This window comes from Thermobia domestica, chromosome 11 (assembly GCF_964235325.1).
Source record: "Thermobia domestica chromosome 11, izTheDome1.hap1.1, whole genome shotgun sequence".
Lineage (NCBI taxonomy): Eukaryota > Metazoa > Arthropoda > Insecta > Zygentoma > Lepismatidae > Thermobia > Thermobia domestica.
In genome coordinates, this window is record NC_137464.1 from 258,801,430 (window position 1) to 258,820,077 (window position 18,648).

The 18,648-nt window shown below is 38.5% G+C and overlaps 1 protein-coding gene across 1 annotated transcript in view; it reads right to left on the reverse strand.

The window, feature by feature from the left end:
* Window positions 1-15,450, reverse strand: part of Abca3 (ATP binding cassette subfamily A member 3) — a 124,121-nt gene extending 108,671 nt beyond the window's left edge. The window contains exons 1-3 of the mRNA XM_081732148.1: window positions 15,325-15,450; window positions 11,839-11,974; window positions 2,637-2,890 (exon numbers count right to left, since the gene is read on the reverse strand). Of these exons, the coding sequence (XP_081588274.1) occupies window positions 2,637-2,890; window positions 11,839-11,974; window positions 15,325-15,417 (483 nt within the window). The 5' untranslated portion in view covers window positions 15,418-15,450. The remainder of the gene's footprint in view (window positions 1-2,636; window positions 2,891-11,838; window positions 11,975-15,324) is intronic.
* Between the last annotated feature and the right edge of the window lie 3,198 nt (window positions 15,451-18,648).

Below are 18,648 nucleotides of genomic sequence, written 5' to 3' on the forward strand. Positions count from 1 at the left end.
TGTACACATTCTAATAAAACTTCATCAAAGCCAACAAAAGATCCAATTTCCAATATATTAGATTGTTCCATAACTTACACTAAAATACAAATTGCTGAGCAAAGCAACTTTTATTATAAAATAATAAATGTGTAACAGTTTCGCCAACTAACTGAACATATTGGCTTCACAGACATTGACAGGGTCTGATGAAGCAATATCTTCAGCTAGTTGGCGAAACTGTTACAGTGGCTGGCGAAACCGCTACAGTAACAAAAAAGTTACAAGTTACAGTGTCTGATGAAGCCAATATGTTCAGTTAGTTGGCGAAACTGTTACAGCGGCTGGCGAAACTGCTACAGTAACAAACAAGGTACAAGTTACAGTGTCTGATGAAGCCAATATGTTCAGTTAGTTGGCGAAACTGTTACAGCGGCTGGCGAAACTGCTACAGTAACAAACAAGTTACAAGTTACAGTGTTTGATGAAGCCAATATGTTCAGTTAGTTGGCGAAACTGTTACACATTTATCATTTTATAATAAAAGTTGCTTTGCTCAGCAATTTGTAATTTAGTGTAAGTTACTGAATATGGCAAAACTAGTATGAATCAGTTATTAGATTTTCCAATAAATGTGTTAAAATTGTATGATTTTTTTCTTTAATTGCCATGCAATATAAAATTATTTCCGTAATCATTCAATTCATTAAAATAACTCTTTAGTTGATTTTTAATGTGGTTAAAACCCAATAAAATAAGCACATTAAGATGTCATAGTGAGAGGGTAGGTGGGCTTTTTAATTACCTTTGTCCACCCGATAATGAAAAGTTCTGCCTACGCCTATGGGGTAAGTGAGCCGTTGAGTCAAATTTGGACGAAAGTATTTAGAACGAGAATATAAATCCCGCCCCTATCGGAGATCTAATCGTGCTGTCCGGTTCGTAGGTCAAAACCTTACTACGCCACTACGGAAATATTGAAGACAACAAAAATACCAGCATTATGAAGACGTAAGTGAGATCGTTTTCAACCCGATGCTCTGTGAAGTGAGAATCGGTTCCCCAGTTCTAAGTAAGTTTAAGAAAATGAGTTAAGTAATACACGAAGCAACTTACTGATCGCTGTCAAAGCAGTGATGAAAGGCAACAGAGAACATGCATGGTTTTGCTGACACATCATCACAATTAATGACTACTTGTACACTACCAACATTTGTCAGCATTTACGGACCGTCTCACTCATTCCTGTGCCCTTTCATTCGTAGATTTTAACGAGGTGAAAGTCATGCTGACGTCATTTCTCGATCAGTTGAAAGTGACTGCCTTATTGGATGAAGCATATGTGTGCTGAAAGGCATACTCTGTCGCAATACTTCAGCCAGTAAAAATTGAATGTCTTACTAGATGACGTATATATGCGCTAAAAAGCATACTCTGACGTCATACTTCGGCCAGTTAGAAAAGAATGCTTTACTCAATGATGTATATGTGCGCTAAAAGGCATACTCACGTCATACTTCGGCCAGTTAGAAAAGAATGCTTTGCTGAATGATGTATATGTGCGCTAAAAGGCATACTCACGTCATACTTCGGCCAGTTAGAAAAGAATGCTTTACTGAATGATGTATTAAATGCAAAGAAAACTAAATACATGGAAGTGCGTCGGGACCGTAATACGGCAAATTATGGATGCGTCAAAATATTAAATAATACTTTTGATAAAGTGGATAGTTTCAAATATCTAGGATTACTATTAACAGAGGAAAATCATATTCACGAAGAAATTAAATGTCGACTAAAAGCAGGGGATTCGTGTTACTATTCGGTTCAAAATCTCTTGTCGTCGCGAATTCTATTGAGGAATCTGAAGCTTAAAATATACAAAACGATAATAATGCCTGTTGTTCTGTATGGTTGCGAAACATGGTCGCTTATTCTGAGGGAAGAACACAGACTGAAAGTATTTGAGAACAAGATCCTCAGACGAATATTCGGACCTAACAGGAACGGGAATGGGGAATGGCGGAACTTCATAACGAGGAACTACATAATTTATACGGTTTACCCAACATTGTTAGGGTCGTCAAGTCTAGGCGGCTTAGGTGGGCGGGTCATGTAGCTAGAATGGAAGAAAGTAGAAACGCTTTCAAAGTCTTGACTGGAAGACCAATCGGAAAACGACCATTAGGAAGACCTAGGCGCAGATGGGAGGACAATATTAAGATGGATCTCGCAGAGATTGGAATACAAAGTAGAAACTGGATGCAGTTAGCTAAGGATAGAAGTGAGTGGAGAACTTTTGTGAACGCGGCATTGAACCTCCGGGTTCCATAGAGTTAGTTAGTTAATTAGAATGATGTATATGTGCGCTAAAAGGCATATTCACGTCATACTTCGGCCAGTTAGAAACGAATGATTTACTGAATAATGCATATGTTTGCTGAAAGTGACACTCTGTCTCAATACTTCAACCAGTTAGAACTAAATGCTTTTCAGAGACGCATATATGCGCTAAAAGGCATACTTTGACGTCATACTTCGGCCAGTTAGAAATGAATGTTTTACTGAATAATGCATATGTGCCCTGAAAGGCATATTCTGACGTGATACTTTGGTAATATGAGTAACGGAAGATAGCGAATAAGTAAGACACCCACCTTCAGTTTCTTCTCCTTCTCGTTAACAATCATTTTGACAATGTTAGTACACGGGTAGAGAAAACTTAGCATTATGACCAATGGTAAAAAGCCTTGCAACGCCAGAAGGAACGGGTCATCAGTGAACGGAGGATACGGGAAACGTTGTAGCTGCACTTTTAGATTCATTTCACTCAATGATGTGTTTGTTAGATGTTCTATCACAGATGATGAAATGGCGTGTTGAAGACCTAAAAAACCTTCAGACGAATAACCTGCAAGAAAGAAAAAAATAGAATTTAGTTTGTTTTACATTTATTCGGAAGAAAAATTTACTCATTCTCAATCAATAATTTAATACAAAATTTCTTCAGGATTTTCGTTATATTGTTTCATATTCACGAAACGTCTTAAATATAAAATGTTAATTGAAAGATATCTAATGATTGTTTCATGTTATTGTGTCTCAATAACCACAGTGGATACTGTCCTTTTGCTAGCGTCACAATGAAAGGGTTGATGCGGTATATTTTAGCATTTTTTTTTATCACTATCAACGTAAGTTTTTGTCTATTTTCTCGGAAACTGCGCATCAAGATTTACCCTCAATCATGTAATCTTGTTCAGCTTGATCACATATAACGGGTGTATCAGAAGTTCATCGCCAAAAGACAATTCCGTTATGAGTAAAGATACTCAGAAATGGAAACTCCGTTACTGAGTAAAGGTACGAAGAAAAGGAAACTCCGTTATGAGTAAAGAGATGAAGAAATGGAAACTCCGTTATAAGTAAAGATACGAGAAATGGAAACTCCGTTATGAGTAAAGATACGAGGAAATGGAAACTCCGTTATAAGTAAAAATGCGAGAAATGGAAACTCCGTTATGAATAAAGATACGAAGAAAAGGAAACTCCGTTATAAGTAAAGATACGAGAAATGGAAACTCCGTTATGAGTAAGGATACGAGAAATGCAAACTCCGTTACTGAGTAAAGATACGAAGAAATGGAAATATACGAATGTTGTTGGAAACAGATGATTTTCAATCTATAAAGGTAACCAAGAAAGTTCTGTCGCTTTTTCACCCACCACCTTTCAATATCGATATGCCACCTAAGACATGCCTGGAAGATCAAAAGTAGTCTCTATCAGCATCGAAAACCCTCTGCCAAGATCATGGATTCCATCGCTACAGTCCTTTGGTGTGGGAGACCCAGGTTCGATTCCCGGCGGGAGCTCATGTGGTTCGAATTTCACGTTAATCAGTAGGTACACGTCTCATATAGCCTCGCTGCTGAAAGGGACGTTAAACTCAAAATCAACTCAACTCGATCGCCGTAGAACTTCGTGGGTCATAAAGCGAAGAAGGTATCAACTGCATTTTACAGCTCTACTAGGGATTTGAACTGGCGTCCTCTAAGGTGATTGTCCAAGGAATGGAACAGGTGATAATCGGACGGTGCAGTGTCCGGGGAGTATGAAAGATGCAATAGTGTTTCCCATGCAAGGCGCAGAATGGTGTCCTGGGTCATCCTAGCTACGTGGGGATTAATGTTATCCTGTATCAGGAGTGTTGGCATCTCTATCAGTTTTGCGATTTAGAAGTGCTGTCTCCAGAGTTTTTTAGTTTTTTCTTGAAGACGGCTCAACTGCTGACAGAACACATTTGCATTGATGCTCTGATCAGCTGCTAGCAGTCTCCGATGCACGATGCCGCGAGCAGTGCTGCACCAAACACACAGGAAGACCTTCTTCTGGTGCAGTGCTGATTTCGGCTACTTTGGAAAACGGTTGATGGAATACTAACCAATGATAACAGAGCCGTGGAGCTTAGTACAGGACCCACTTCTCATCACATGTCAACATCATGTCCAGAAATGGCTCCTTCCTCAGAGGAGACAGCACAGAAATACAGGTGTCTGCTCGAGTTGCCTTCTGGCCCGGAATCAAATCTTGTGGGACCCATCGACCCAACTTACAGTGATAGAGGTGCTGGCGAATGGTTTCTCTACTCACACTGAATTGTAGTCCCAGTTCCTCACGTGTCTGGCCACTGTTCGCCTCGATTGTTGCCTGAATATCTTCATTTTGTACATGTGTTAGTCTTTCGATACGTGTTGCATCTTCGAGTGTTTCATCACCGTCCTTAAATTCGTTAAAACGCCGCTGCACTGTCCGCATAGTCACGACACCCTCACCAAAGGCCTGACATATCTTCCGGCTCGCTGCAGCGGCGTTTGACCCCAGTTTGAACTCTCACAGCATACACGCCCTTATGACGCTCTGTGGAGGTCCCATGTTCACTGTGCCCTTACATAAGTTCACGGTGTAACTGAACTGCCACAACCAGGTAGTATGTTGGATAAACCCCTACCAACAACTAACCTTCGCCTTATCTCTGTTCGTATTCAATTCACAGTGTGAGGACCAATGGAACATAGACCTCCAGAAAAAGCGACAGAACTTTCTTGGTTATCTTTATAAATTGGTGATTTTTTTTTAAAAATTGTACCAGTGGTTTGTGCTCATGTTTATAAAGTGCTTTATGTCAAATGAAAAAAGTCATGTTACCAGTTCAGTCGTTGTTTACCTGGGACCCTTACTATATCAGCAATATATTATTATTATTGGGAAACGGATTTGAGATGTTCAAGCTTACTCTCACATAACAACATACACTTTCCTCGCATATCAGTTTTGCTTGCTTTTGCGTTTTGTTCGAGCAGCCCACTAAACTAGAAATGTTGCTGTTTCATAAATCATTCATTGAGCGCCTTACCAGAGTGAAGCACCAAGAGCTGGTGCAATTCGTAAAGTTGCATAATTTTAAACTGCTGAAGATCACCTATTTCAAATTAATTTCTTTTTTTTAAAAAAAATAATTTCTTTCACATCTTTACTCATAATGGAGCTACTTTATGCCCCTGACTTTTGATACAATCGATTGGACTTTGTTTTTCATCGTAGAATGAGATGAAACTGATAATGATGTATGTCCTCATCAAGGTTTCCGTTATGCCACTAGGAAGGTAATATGGCCCAGGGGCGGATCCAGAACCGACTTCTGGGGGGGGTCATACTGCTACTTTTAAGGGGTTCAAATTTTGGGATGGGTTTTATTGATTGATTGATTTTGAGTTTTACGTCCCGTTCAGCAGCGATGCTATATGAGACGTGGACCTACTGATTAACGTGGAATCCGAACCACATGAGCTCCCGCCGGGAATCGAACCCGGGTCTCCCACGCCAAAGGCGCGTACGCTAACCGCTTAGCCACGGAGGAGCTCCTGGGATGGGTTTTATTTATATATATAAAATAAGAAAGTTTCCTCTTCTGGGGGGGGGGGGGGGCGATCGCCCCGATCACATCAAGCTGTACAAAATAAGATGGTGGAGGATAAATTCTGATGTGCAATTTTCGAGAAAAAATTTTTAAAAAATGATTTATGTCACTAAAAAATATGTTGTTCGTTGCTAATAATAACTGATCATTTCTATTCTCCGGAAAGTGATTGATTGTTTATTTATGTAATAACTAACCACTGGCATAACAACCCTTTTTTGTGGGCCTGAGCTACTCCAACGCCATCTGTTAGCGATCGGATGAACTTACATCCAGCTTAGCGAGGACGAACACGTGTTCGTCGCGCTGCGTTGTCCTGTCTCTAACAGGCTGTACCAGAAGCTTTCTAGATCTAGCAGTCGCCATGACTTTTATTTACGTAACTCCGCAGTTTGCCTCACGACACTGGGGAGCACCGGTCGAGAATCAAACCTGGGACCACACGGACTTGAGTCCACCACTTTAACGACTAGACTGCAGTATGCTCCACTTACTTATGTACTGCATACACAAAAAAATATTCAATTTTAAGGAGCAATTTGCATTTATTATTGTATACTTTTACTTGTAACAACATAGTGCAGGGTGTCCATGTCCAATATACAATGTAACCCGGGGTTTGGAAAAGTAGAACTTTTGAACCGGAAGCGGTACACAAATAATGGTTATACCAAAATGAAGCCTTGTTCATGCATATATTTTTAAACTACGAAGCAACGATTGAAGTACACTAAGAACCACACAGTGTTGCCAGATGTAACCAACGGTGTAAATCAATTTTTTTTTTTTACAAGACACGTCAATTGACTCATAACTCATACGTATAGATGTTCTATCGTTAATTTTCGGTCTGTATAGTTGGAGTAGCTTGGAAACTATGGAATGGGAAAAAGAATTTTGCATTTCCACCGATAACTAATCGGATAAGGCCTCTGTAAGGGTTTACTAGGAAAAACGTGGTTTTCATAAATTTACATTCTGAATTGGCAACAGTGCTGATGTTTCAGTGCATCAAAAGGTGTGTTAAGGATCTGTCTACATTATGCAATTCCTGAAAACAATGAAAAAGAAACTTTGAAATTATCATGATAAAACTTTTACTTACATGCACCTGGCAACATTACTATTCATCACGAACTGAATTATCAGTTCTACGGCAGATTCTGGAAGTTCCCCGTTTTGATTCAATGAACAGCAGTGTTACCGGCTGCATGTAAGTAAAAGTTTTTTCACGATAATTTCAAAGTTTGTTTTTCATTGTTTTCAGGAATTGCATAATGTACCAGGGAAGCAAGAAAGTTCGTGCGCTTTTGAACCACTCCCGCTTCCATTTGGCTGCTGTGGCGACATCTGTCCCCGTAGCATGAAAGTTTTGACTGTTTGGGGAAGCTTATTCATTGACGCATCAGCCACGGTGAATATAACAACGCATTTGTCAGTGTAGTGTGTAAAAATCGCTCGTGATCATGTCAGTGTCAAATGAAGTTTTTAGAGCTTGTTTGCTTTACGAGTTTAAATTGGGGACAAATGGTGCAGAAGCAGCTAGAAAAATATGTGTTGCGCTCGGAGAGGGTGTAATAAGTAAATGTACAGCACAAAAATGGTTCCAGACCTTTTCAACTGGTGACGAGACCTTTCAAGATAAGCCTCGCTCTGGGAGGCCTAAATCAGTGGATATGGACCACCTGAAGGCCTCTATTGAAGATTATTCCAGTCAAACATGCGAGGAACTTGCTCACCGATTCGAAGTAAGCAGGAAAATTATTCGGGTAAGTCTGCATCAGTTGGGGAAGACCTGAAAACTGGGTCAGTGGGTCTCTCACGAGCTGACCGCTATGAGCCAAGTTCTAAGACTGAATATCTGTTCATTTTTGTTGACGAGACACAAAATCTGTCCAATTTTGGACCGTATAATAACTTGTGACGAGAAGTGGGTCATGTATGACAATAAAAAACGGTCATACCATTGGCTATCACCGAATGATCCGAAGCCTTTGACTGCAAAACCGAACATCCATCAACACAAGGTTTTGCTCTGTGTTTGGTGGACTACAAACGGTATCGTGCACTACGAATTCTTGGAACGTGGTAAGACAATTACCAAAGATGTGTACTCATTACAACTGAGAACGGTAGCCACCAAACTGACCCAGAAACAGCCAGCACTAGTAAACAAAAGAGGTGTGCTCTATAACCAGGACAACGCGCGCCCTCACACCGCAAAAAAGGCGCTGGAAGTAATCTCAGAACTTGGTTGGGAGCTTGTATCTCATCCTCCCTACTCCCCAGATGTCGCTCCTTCGGATTGCCATTTATTCTTGGCCATAGACAACTTTATGCGTGGCAGGCAGTTCAAGACTGAACAAGACGTCAAAAATGCAGTTGCTGAGTTTTCCGAGTCTCGGGAACAAATATTCTACAAAACTGGCATTTACAAGCTTGTTGAGCGCTGAGAGAAGGTTGTAGAAGCAAATGGAGGCTATTTTGCCGAACAAACAAACCGTTAAAACCCTGTAATTGACAGTTTTCTTCCATAGTATAAAAGCGCACGAACTTTCTTGCTTCCCTGGTAGATAGATCCTTAACACCCTTTTGATGCACTGAAACATCAGCACTGTTGCCAATTCAGAATGTCAATTTATGAAAACCACGTTTTCCCTAGTAACCCCTTACAGAGGCCTCATCGGATTAGTTATCGGAGGAAATGAAAAATTCTTTTTTTCCATTCCATAGTTTTCAAGTTACTCCAACTATACAAACTGAAAACTAACGACAGAACATCTATACATATGAGTTATGGGTCAGTTTACGTGTCTTAAAAAAAATGATTTACACCTTAGGTTACATCTGGCAACACTGTGTGGTTCCTAGTGTACTTCAATCGTTGCTTTCTAGTTTAAAAATATATGCATGAAAAATGCTGTATTTTGGTATAACCATTATTTGTGTACCGCTTCCGGTTCAAAAGTTCTACTATCCCAAAGTTCGGGTTGCATTGTATATTGGACACCCTGTACTAACAATGACACACATACAGTTATAGCCTAGTAGCAAAGCAACACATATATTTCTTCTTACATTTCTTAATAAACATAGAGAAAACAGCAAGCCTTAACATTTTTGTCATGGGGGCCGTGGTGGTTCACTGGAAGAGCGTTCACCTCTGATGCATGGGATCCTTGGTTCGATCCGAGCTCTGACAACAAGTGAACTTTGTGGTGAACAAACACCGTGTACGTGGGTTTTCTTGGGGTTCTCCCGTTTCCTCCCACTTTATTCATTAAACCATGTCATTCATTTCTCATCATAACCATCTCCTTTAGCCTAGTCGGCATAACCGTTGGATATAAAATTAAAATATTTCATTTCTTTTCATGTTTTTGTCATGTAGGGATCATGAAATGCGTACATGAAAGGAAGAATACATACATGAAATGTTGAAGGGAAGAAAACCATGTACCATTTTTATCTGGACAAAGATGACCTCTTTCGATACAAAACACGAGAGTTAAGAGAAGAAACTAGTTTACGCTCATTTGCTGGTATTTTTAAGCATGCTTGATCAATATTTAAAACAGCAACCCTTTGAAACGCATGTTACAAACGTAGAACTCATTAACATTTTAAGCTTCTGTGGTCTCTCTCTCTCTCTCTGTATATATGAAGAAAAAAATCGATGGTGTGAAACTTCATCGACCGCTTGCTGTGCTATACCGGGAAATCTAAAACACTGTTTTCAACATTCTTAAGACGATTTTTATAGAGAAAATTGTTAAAACTGTGTTGCTGACGTGTATTGACTGCCACCTTAACATGCGTTATCTGGAAAATGTGTCCTGGGAAGACAAAATAAAAAATAAAAAAAAACAAATGCTTTACATCGAGCACTGTTGAAAGACTTAAAACACTCAGAGGCGTAGATAGAGATTTCGGCGCCCGGGGGGAATTAGAATCCGGCACCCCCCTACACTCACCTTACCAATCTTTTTTTTTTAATATATATAAGAGAAATAGCTTTTGTTGTTATACTACGTTGAATTTTTATTAAACTGCTTAGACAGACTATTGCAACAGCCAAAAACGATCATTATGTATCCTTTTAGAAATAAGAGCTATTTTTAAGAGGTTTATTTTAGACTTTCTTGTTAAACTTGACTAAACTACCTATGGTTGTATACAAATTCACTTGGAGAACAGTTATGGAAATTTACAACGTTTCGTACTGTCGATACGAAATTAACTTTCAATTCATTAGAAACGGATTTTTTTTAATGTTTGAAATGAATGACAGCATTAATTTCCACTAATAATTGTAAATTTTTTGTAATTTTATTCTGTATCCGACCACAGAAATGATATTTTTATTTCGATTCTTTGACGGTAAAAAATATTTTGTGAAATCTAACGAAAATTCAGAGGGAACCTTCTTTGCGTATTTCTCAATATTGATCGATGGAGATGAAGAATATTTAATATTTGTATTTAAAATTCAAAATATAGTTTGGCTACTACATATGTTTGAAATTATAGGCCTAGTAATTACTTTATTTCTTAATGAATGAAAGTTCTGAATTTCAGGTTACTTATTATTAATTACCATTTTAAAAATACAGTAAGACACATATTATACGGCGAACACGTATTTCTTTCAGACTCTGACTGTTTCTGATATTCAGAACGGTCCTGCGTACAATATAAGTCATTATCCAACACCTTGTATGTCACATCGTTATTAAAAAATCATATATACTAACTTTTATTAAGTAATAAGTAAAAACTTGTTGTAACTCTTATTGAAACGTTTGGGTCGCGAGCGAAGCGAACAACAAAATTTTTTATCAAGTCTATTATTTTGTTTGCGAACCGAAAGATTATTGGTTTAATAGGGCGCCGCTTTTTCGGGGCGACGCGTCGTTTACTCATTTCCAAAACGTTTCCTTTCTTCTTGCTCGTTCGGCGCCCTCCTGCTATCAGCATCCGGGGCGATCGCCCTCCTCCCTCTAGCTACTGCCTTAAAAACACTATAAAGTTACATTTCTACGGACACCGTCTGAATTTTACTGAAACACACAGTGACTAACTTTTATTGTATGAGATTATAAGTACTAATCTGTCTTTCTGATGTAGGCGAGTAATATATCAATATGTAAATTTCTTAAATCGAATAGCTCCGTCGTAGCTATAGCCGCAGGAGAACCGGGCTCAATTCCAGGCGGGAGCTCATGTGATTCGAATTCCACATTAAGTTGAAGGTCAACGTTTCATATATAGCCTCCCTGCTGAAAAAGACGGTAAATTCATATGGAATCCAATCTTCATTCATAAATACCACCAACAAGTATATGACAAATTATTTTGCTCTTCTAGTACCTGCTTTGATGAGTACCTTTCAATTCACATCATCTTCTTTGTTAAGGAAATAGCCAAAATATACAGTATATAAAATGTTGCAATGAACGGGTTATGTATTTACTGTAACTTCACTTCTTCAATGGCTCAGTGATACAGTGCGCAACTCTTATGCGCATAGTTTCAATATTCATGGAGAAAATATCACACCGTACACAACCAAATTCCTTCACGTGGTGTACACGTGACACATCTGATTTATTGATTACACAAAATAGGGGGCGTGGGTTGAAATTTCATTGTTGCTTTTTTATTGTGTAAATTTCTATTAAAATTTAACTTCAACATATTGTAAGCATAATTTTGGTTTGTTTGTTTCTACATACATTATTTCACATTCGTCTAAAAAATTAGTTTAGATATAAAACGACGACTCATGTATTTTTTTTTCTAACGAAAATGGCTCCTTTAAAAGCATAATTTATATGTAGTTTATAGTTTATATATAAAAATCTCTAATCATAACTAACCTGGTTGACCTCCTGTAGTATCATTCATGTTCCTTGGTCCTGGCATTTGGAAAATGGGATACTGCATGTCTGTCTTCCATGAATTCTTTTGATTCAAGTCTTGTACCCTGAGTTCTGCAGGCATTCGAATTATTATCTTAAAAGAAAAAAAGGAAAAAAATTACAACTACAATGTATCCTCGCTATAACTGACACTGATGAGCAGTGTTTCTTTCAGAAATAATGTTCCGGGGGGCACACTTAGTATTCCGGGGGGAGGGGGGAGGACACTGCTGATACTATTCTTTTTATTATTATATTATAAACGTATCATTTTGGTCTGCTCTGGGGGGCACTCTCACAGCTCTGGGAGGGCAGTGCCCCCAAAAAACAGGTCTGAAAGAAACACTGCTGATGAGACACGTTTAATTCGTAAAAGAGAGGTGTCTGTTCGCACAGATGTTACAGAAATTGACATTACTCACAGCTTATGCAGTAATTGTATGAAATATACAGTTAGTCCATAAGTGAGGGTAACCAGACGCCCCATTTTTTTAAAACTGGATTGTCCCCTTCTCCAGAAAATCGTTTGGTGTCCGCAGCGGTAAAAGTAGATCTGAAAAGTTAGGGGATGCATGACGTCACGCTGTTTCCCGTGCCTATTTTTGCTCATTGTAATTTGAGGAAGTGGAGGGACGCCAAAGATATTTTGTGGAAGTGGGGGAACGGCGATTCGCGCGTTCCCCTAATTTTTACCCCCTGGGTGTACCGAGAAAAATGCAAACGGGATGCAAAATATCCCTTTAAGAAAAGTGTCCCGTTTTGGGCTTCTCCTAGTTACGTTGCATAAAGTCTACTAAAGATTGTCATTTCTTCTGTGGACTTCAACAGCTTTGTGAAAGAAAGACTAACAGTTCTACAGGAAAGCTATAGCCTGCAATAGATATTCCATGACCTTAAAACTGATAATTATTTAATATGGGGCGGATTAAAGGACGCGCAACCCAGGCGACTGCCCGGAACGCCACGGTCAAGGGGCGCCAAAACGAGCCTCAAAAGTAAATTTTATAACGTATTTTTAACGTGTTGGTTTATATTCTTGTAAAATAACGTCAATTGCATCATCTTTTACCATTCCACCATGGAAGAAGATAGTTTCATAACACTAGGAGGACTGTATCGACAAATGGAGACATGGCACGTAGAAGAAAGAGTGCAGGAGGAATTGGTATAGTTAATAGAGCGCCATGTTGTTTGTAAACTTTTCCCAGGCAATGAATGTTATTGGATTTTATAGATGTTACTCTTTCAAAGTGGTAGTGGAGGGGGAACAGTACAACACTTATTTTCGATTGCTTAGAAACGACACTACCGCACCAAACTGTCGACCTTTGTTGAAAGCAGTGACTATGAGATGTTATTGTTTCGCTACATATATACATTTCTTGCCAAATCATTCATTTCGATAGTGTTCATGAAATTGAATATAGCAATTTCCAACAACACAGGAGGGGGTTAGAAGCGGCATTATGAAAAAAAAATCAGCGACAGTATTGTTAAAAAATATGTACAGTATTGTTTTAAAAAAAACTTGACCACTCACTTCTATTTGAAAAGCTCTCTAGTCTAAGCCACAGTTCAAATTAATTCAAATCAATCAAACAGCACAGGATGTGCTAGGCACGTGCCATTTAGGTATCCCAGCTTCTTTTTAGATACCCGACACTTGGCACATATGATATTCATGTGCTAAGTATGTACTTCAGCTACCTACAGTTTTAGGTACTTGTTACACCTAATTGATATTTGCAACTCTGTACCACAAATGTAGCATTTATATACCTGGCTCAATTTCGCACTCTAACAGTCATTTGTTTTTATGTTGAAACTTGGGCATATATCTGTCATGTTCTAGGTACGTCCTTTATGTACATACTGTTTCCGATACTCTAACAGCACAAGATGTGCTAGGCATGCTACATTTAGGTGTTCTAAATTCATCTCCCACATTTGATACATTTGTTGCTTCTTTTTCTAAGCGATTGTGTACTAGAAGCAACAAACACATCAACTTTATTAGATGGCAACTGTCGGCGATCATTTGAAAGTGAATATGGAAGAACCATGAAATAAAGTAAATAGACACTCGTCATTTTGTTATAAAATTACATGGCGAGCAGATTTTATCTGATCCCAAACGGTTATCGTCGAATATACGCGGTTAAAGGAGCACTCTGATTAGCCAAATTCAAAAGACATCAACAATTTATCCCTCTCCAAGCGACATTGTCTGCATCGTCTCCGTGGCCAAGTCGGTAAAGCACGCTCTTAGTAATGCAAAGGCTGGTGGTTCGCGCCCAGCCGAACGTACAGTTTTTTTTACTTGTTTAAAGTGTTTTTTAGACTCACCTTAATGTAAACACATTACTCATATAGGCGATTTAGCATATTTTGAGGGAGTAATTTTGTGGTTCATTGACGCTTACGGCATGGGGAACATACTAGGCATGTTTCATAGGTAGGATGTCAGGGATGTGCCTAGAGGTGGATATAGACTGTGGCACTATCACGTGCCATCCATGTGATTTCTCTCTCAGTGGTACATAAGGCACATACTGGACATATTCCCATGTACCTGAGAGAACATGATAGGCATATGCCTGCTATGTGATTGTGCTGTTAGGGAGGCCAATTGAAAACTTTATTTAGAACCAAAGCATTAAATATCCTTCATACGGTTACCACGATAAGGCTTTGCAGGTAGCCAAAGCTTTTTGAACAACATTGTACCTAAGACGATATTTACGAGGGGGTGATCAGAAAGTAAGGTTACAAAGCGTGATACAACCAATGCAGCCAACATATAGTACACACACTAGGCTATTTTTCGATATAGTTTCCATATCGGGGCATTATCGTGGGATGTGTTTGAAGATTTCCTTCTGGTAAATATACTCTCCTTGTGTGTTCAGTCACGTTGCCACGAAGTGTTTCACCTCCTCGTCTGAAGCGAAGCAACGACCTCCTAGGTGCTCCTTCAAGTGCGGGAACAGATGAAAGTCGCTTGAACAAGGTCCGCGCTGTAGAAAGGCTGGACGATGATGTTCCAGCAGAACAGCGTGATGGTCTCCTCGTCGGTGACATTTTCTCTACCAGCCGCAAACTTTCGACACCATTCTCCGACATGCTTACAAGACATTACAGCCTCTTCGTAAACCTCTACCAGCTGCCGGTGAATTTCAGCCGCGGTTACATGTTTTGCATACACAAATCGAATAACTAAGCGGACTTATTCGCGAGACCAGCTTTCTAACAAGTTGTCATTTGTGTTTACCAACAACTAGTGCCATAGGTGGCGGGTGGCTGAAACTCTGCACGGTTGCCAGTTCCATGTATTAAAATTACCGCACACTCCTCATTCCTCTATAACAGACGATACTCTACAAATATCGGCCTTGTAACCTTAATTTTTGATCCTCCCTCGTAATTTGAGCATATAGAACTAACCTTTAAATCGTAAGGTAAACCTGACGGATCTAAGTTATTGAAATCTCCATCAAACACTACTCCTGCTAAATAATTTTGTCCTGGATACTTCATTACTTCCTCAATATCCAATGGAGAGACGAAACCTTGCTCTGGAAAAAAAAGGAAGAAAAATGTGATACTCTTGCGTCATTTACATGTGATAAAAAAAATACAAAGTAAAAGATAGGCACACCAGCAATTCAAATAAATAAATAAATTAATTAATTAAAAAAAGATCCATCAGAAAATAAAAATAAACATCAGTAATAATAATGCGTATCAGGGGCGCAGTGGCGGATCCAGGATATGATCAAGGGAGGGGCTAAACCATAGTTTGCCGCTTTAACTAACTAACTAACTAACTAACTAACTCTATGGCCTATGGAACCCGGAGGTTCAGTGCCGCGTTCACAAAAGCTCTCCACTGATTTCTATCCTTAGCTAATTGCATCCAGTTTCTACTTTGTATTCCTATCTCTGCGAGATCTATCTTAATATTATCCTCCCATCTGCGCCTAGGTCTTCCTAATGGTCGTTTTCCTATGGGTCTACCAGTCAACACTTTGAAAGCGTTTCTACTTTCTTCCATTTTAGCTACATGACCTGCCCACCTAAGCCTCCTAGACTTGACGACCCTAACAATGTTGGGTAAACCGTATAAACTACGTAGTTCCTCGTTATGAAGCTTCCGCCATTCCCCATTCTCGTTCCTCTTGGGTCCGAATATTCTTCTCAGGATCCTGTTCTCAAATACTTTCAGTCTATGTTCTTCCCTCAGAGTAAGCGACCATGTTTCGCAACCATACAGAACAACAGGCATGATTATCGTTTTATATATTTTAAGCTTCAAATTCCTCGACAGAATTCGCGACGACAAGAGATTTTGAACCGAATAGTAACACGAATTCCCTGCTTTTAGTCGACATTTAATTTCTTCGTGAATATGATTTTCGTCTGTTAATATTGATCCTAAATATTTGAAAGTATCCACTTTATCAAAAGCATTATTTAATATTTTAACGCCTCCGCAATTTGCCGTATTACGGTCCCGAAGCACTTCCATGTATTTAGTCTTCTCTGCATTTACTTCTAAACCCATGTCCCTGCAAGCGTTTAATAAGATCTCTGCATTTATTTCTACTGTTCTCCTATCATCCCCTATTAAATTTACATCATCAGCATATGCCATAACCTGGTGAATGCCGTTCAACTCTAGGCCCTGGTTGCTATCTTTGATTTTCCTTATGGCGTATTCCAGCACAAAGTTAAATAATAATGGCGACAACGCATCTCCTTGTTTCAGGCCATTTTCGACGTGGAAGCTCGGGGACAAAAATTTTCCTACCCGGACTTTACTTTGGGATTCACTTAAACATATCTTAATTAATCTAATTAGCTTTCTCGGTATTCCAAGTTCTGTAAGAACGTTGTATAATGTAACTCTCCTAACCGAGTCGTAAGCCTTTCTAAAATCAACCGGGGTATTGTATTCCCACTTCTTTTCGAGTATTTGGCGAATGGTAAATATTTGGTCGATAGTTGATCGATTTCGTCTAAATCCGCATTGATAATCTCCAATAATTTCATCTGCGTATGGGGTCAATCTTGCTAACAGAATATTTGAAAGGATTTTATAGGATGTTGACAGAAGAGAAATGCCTCGATAATTATTACAGTCAGTTTTGTCGCCTTTCTTGTGAATTGGAACAATGATTGACTCTTTCCACTCTTGTGGCAATTCTTCCTTGTTCCAGATAAGGAGAATGAGTTTGTGTATCTTGTTCCACAATTTTTCGCCTCCAGCTAAAATTAACTCAGCCGGAATTTCATCTACACCCGGAGATTTGTGTTTCTTTAATTTCTTTATAGCGGCTTCCACTTCTATTTGATTGGGTTCTGGAATATACGGTTCTGCGGTGTGTATCTCCTTTTCTCCACGCACATTAGTTTTTGGCTGCGTGTTCAGCAAATCGTCAAAGAAATCTTTCCATCTATTTAAGAGGCTATCCGTATCAGTGAGAACTGTTCCGTCCGATTTCTTTAATATATAAGCACGAGGTTGATAGCCTTTCTTAAATTCGCTGATCCCCTTATACATGTCCCGAATATTTTTATTTTTACTATTATCTTCAAGTTCCTTAATTTTAGCTTTCGAAAAATCCCGTTTCTTTGTTCTAAAAGTTTCGGAAGTTTCCCGCCTGATATCTGCGAAATTTTGTGTAGTTATTTCATTCGGATTTTGTAGCCACCGTAATTTTGCCTGTTTTCTCTTCTCTGCTAGTTTAATGCATTCTTGGTCGAACCATGGTTTGTTCCTACGTATTTCCGCGTGTCCCAATTTTTCTATTGCTGAACTTTTAATGCTATCTCTAATTTCAATCCAAGTATCCTCAACACGCTTAAAGCGGCAAATCCAAGTTTGCCGCTTTATCCAGTGTAAAACAGGATTAAAGTCCATTTTGTCCAGTGTATACCTGAGGGTCAAGTTGGATCCGCCCTTGCAGGGGAGTACCCACGGGGAGGATGAACCAGGTCCGAACTCCTCTAGAAGTTCCTAACTCAATATACATTATTGTATACTTTGTTAATAAAACTATACTTGTTTAACAGGGAAATGATTGATGTAGCATGAAAATTTGATCTTACACTTCATCTGTACTCTTTCTCTTATAAAAATAATCTAGTTCTATCATTATTTCCTAAAAATATAGATGGAAGTATAACCTATACTATAATGCTATAATAAAACTCTACTTGTTTAACAGTTAAATGATTGATGTAGAATGAAAATTTGATCTTACACTTCATCTGTACTCTTTCCCTTATAAAAACAATCTAGTTCTATCATTATTTCCTAAAAATATAGATGGAAGTATAACCTATACTATAATACTATAATAAAACTCTACTTGTTTAACAGGGAAATGATTGATGTAGCATGAAAATTTGATCTTACACTTCATCTGTACTCTTTCTCTTATAAAAATAATCTAGTTCTATCATTATTTCCTAAAAATATAGATGGAAGTATAACCTATACTATAATACTATAATAAAACTATACTTGTTTAACAGGGAAATGATTGATGTAGAATGAAAATTTGATCTTACACTTCATCTGTACTCTTTCTCTTATAAAAACAATCTAGTTCTATCATTATTTCCTAAAAATATAGATGGAAGTATAACCTATACTATAATACTATAATAAAACTCTACTTGTTTAACAGGAAAATGATTGATGTGCATGAAAATTTGATCTTACACTTCATCTACACTCTTTCTCTAATAAAAACAATCTAG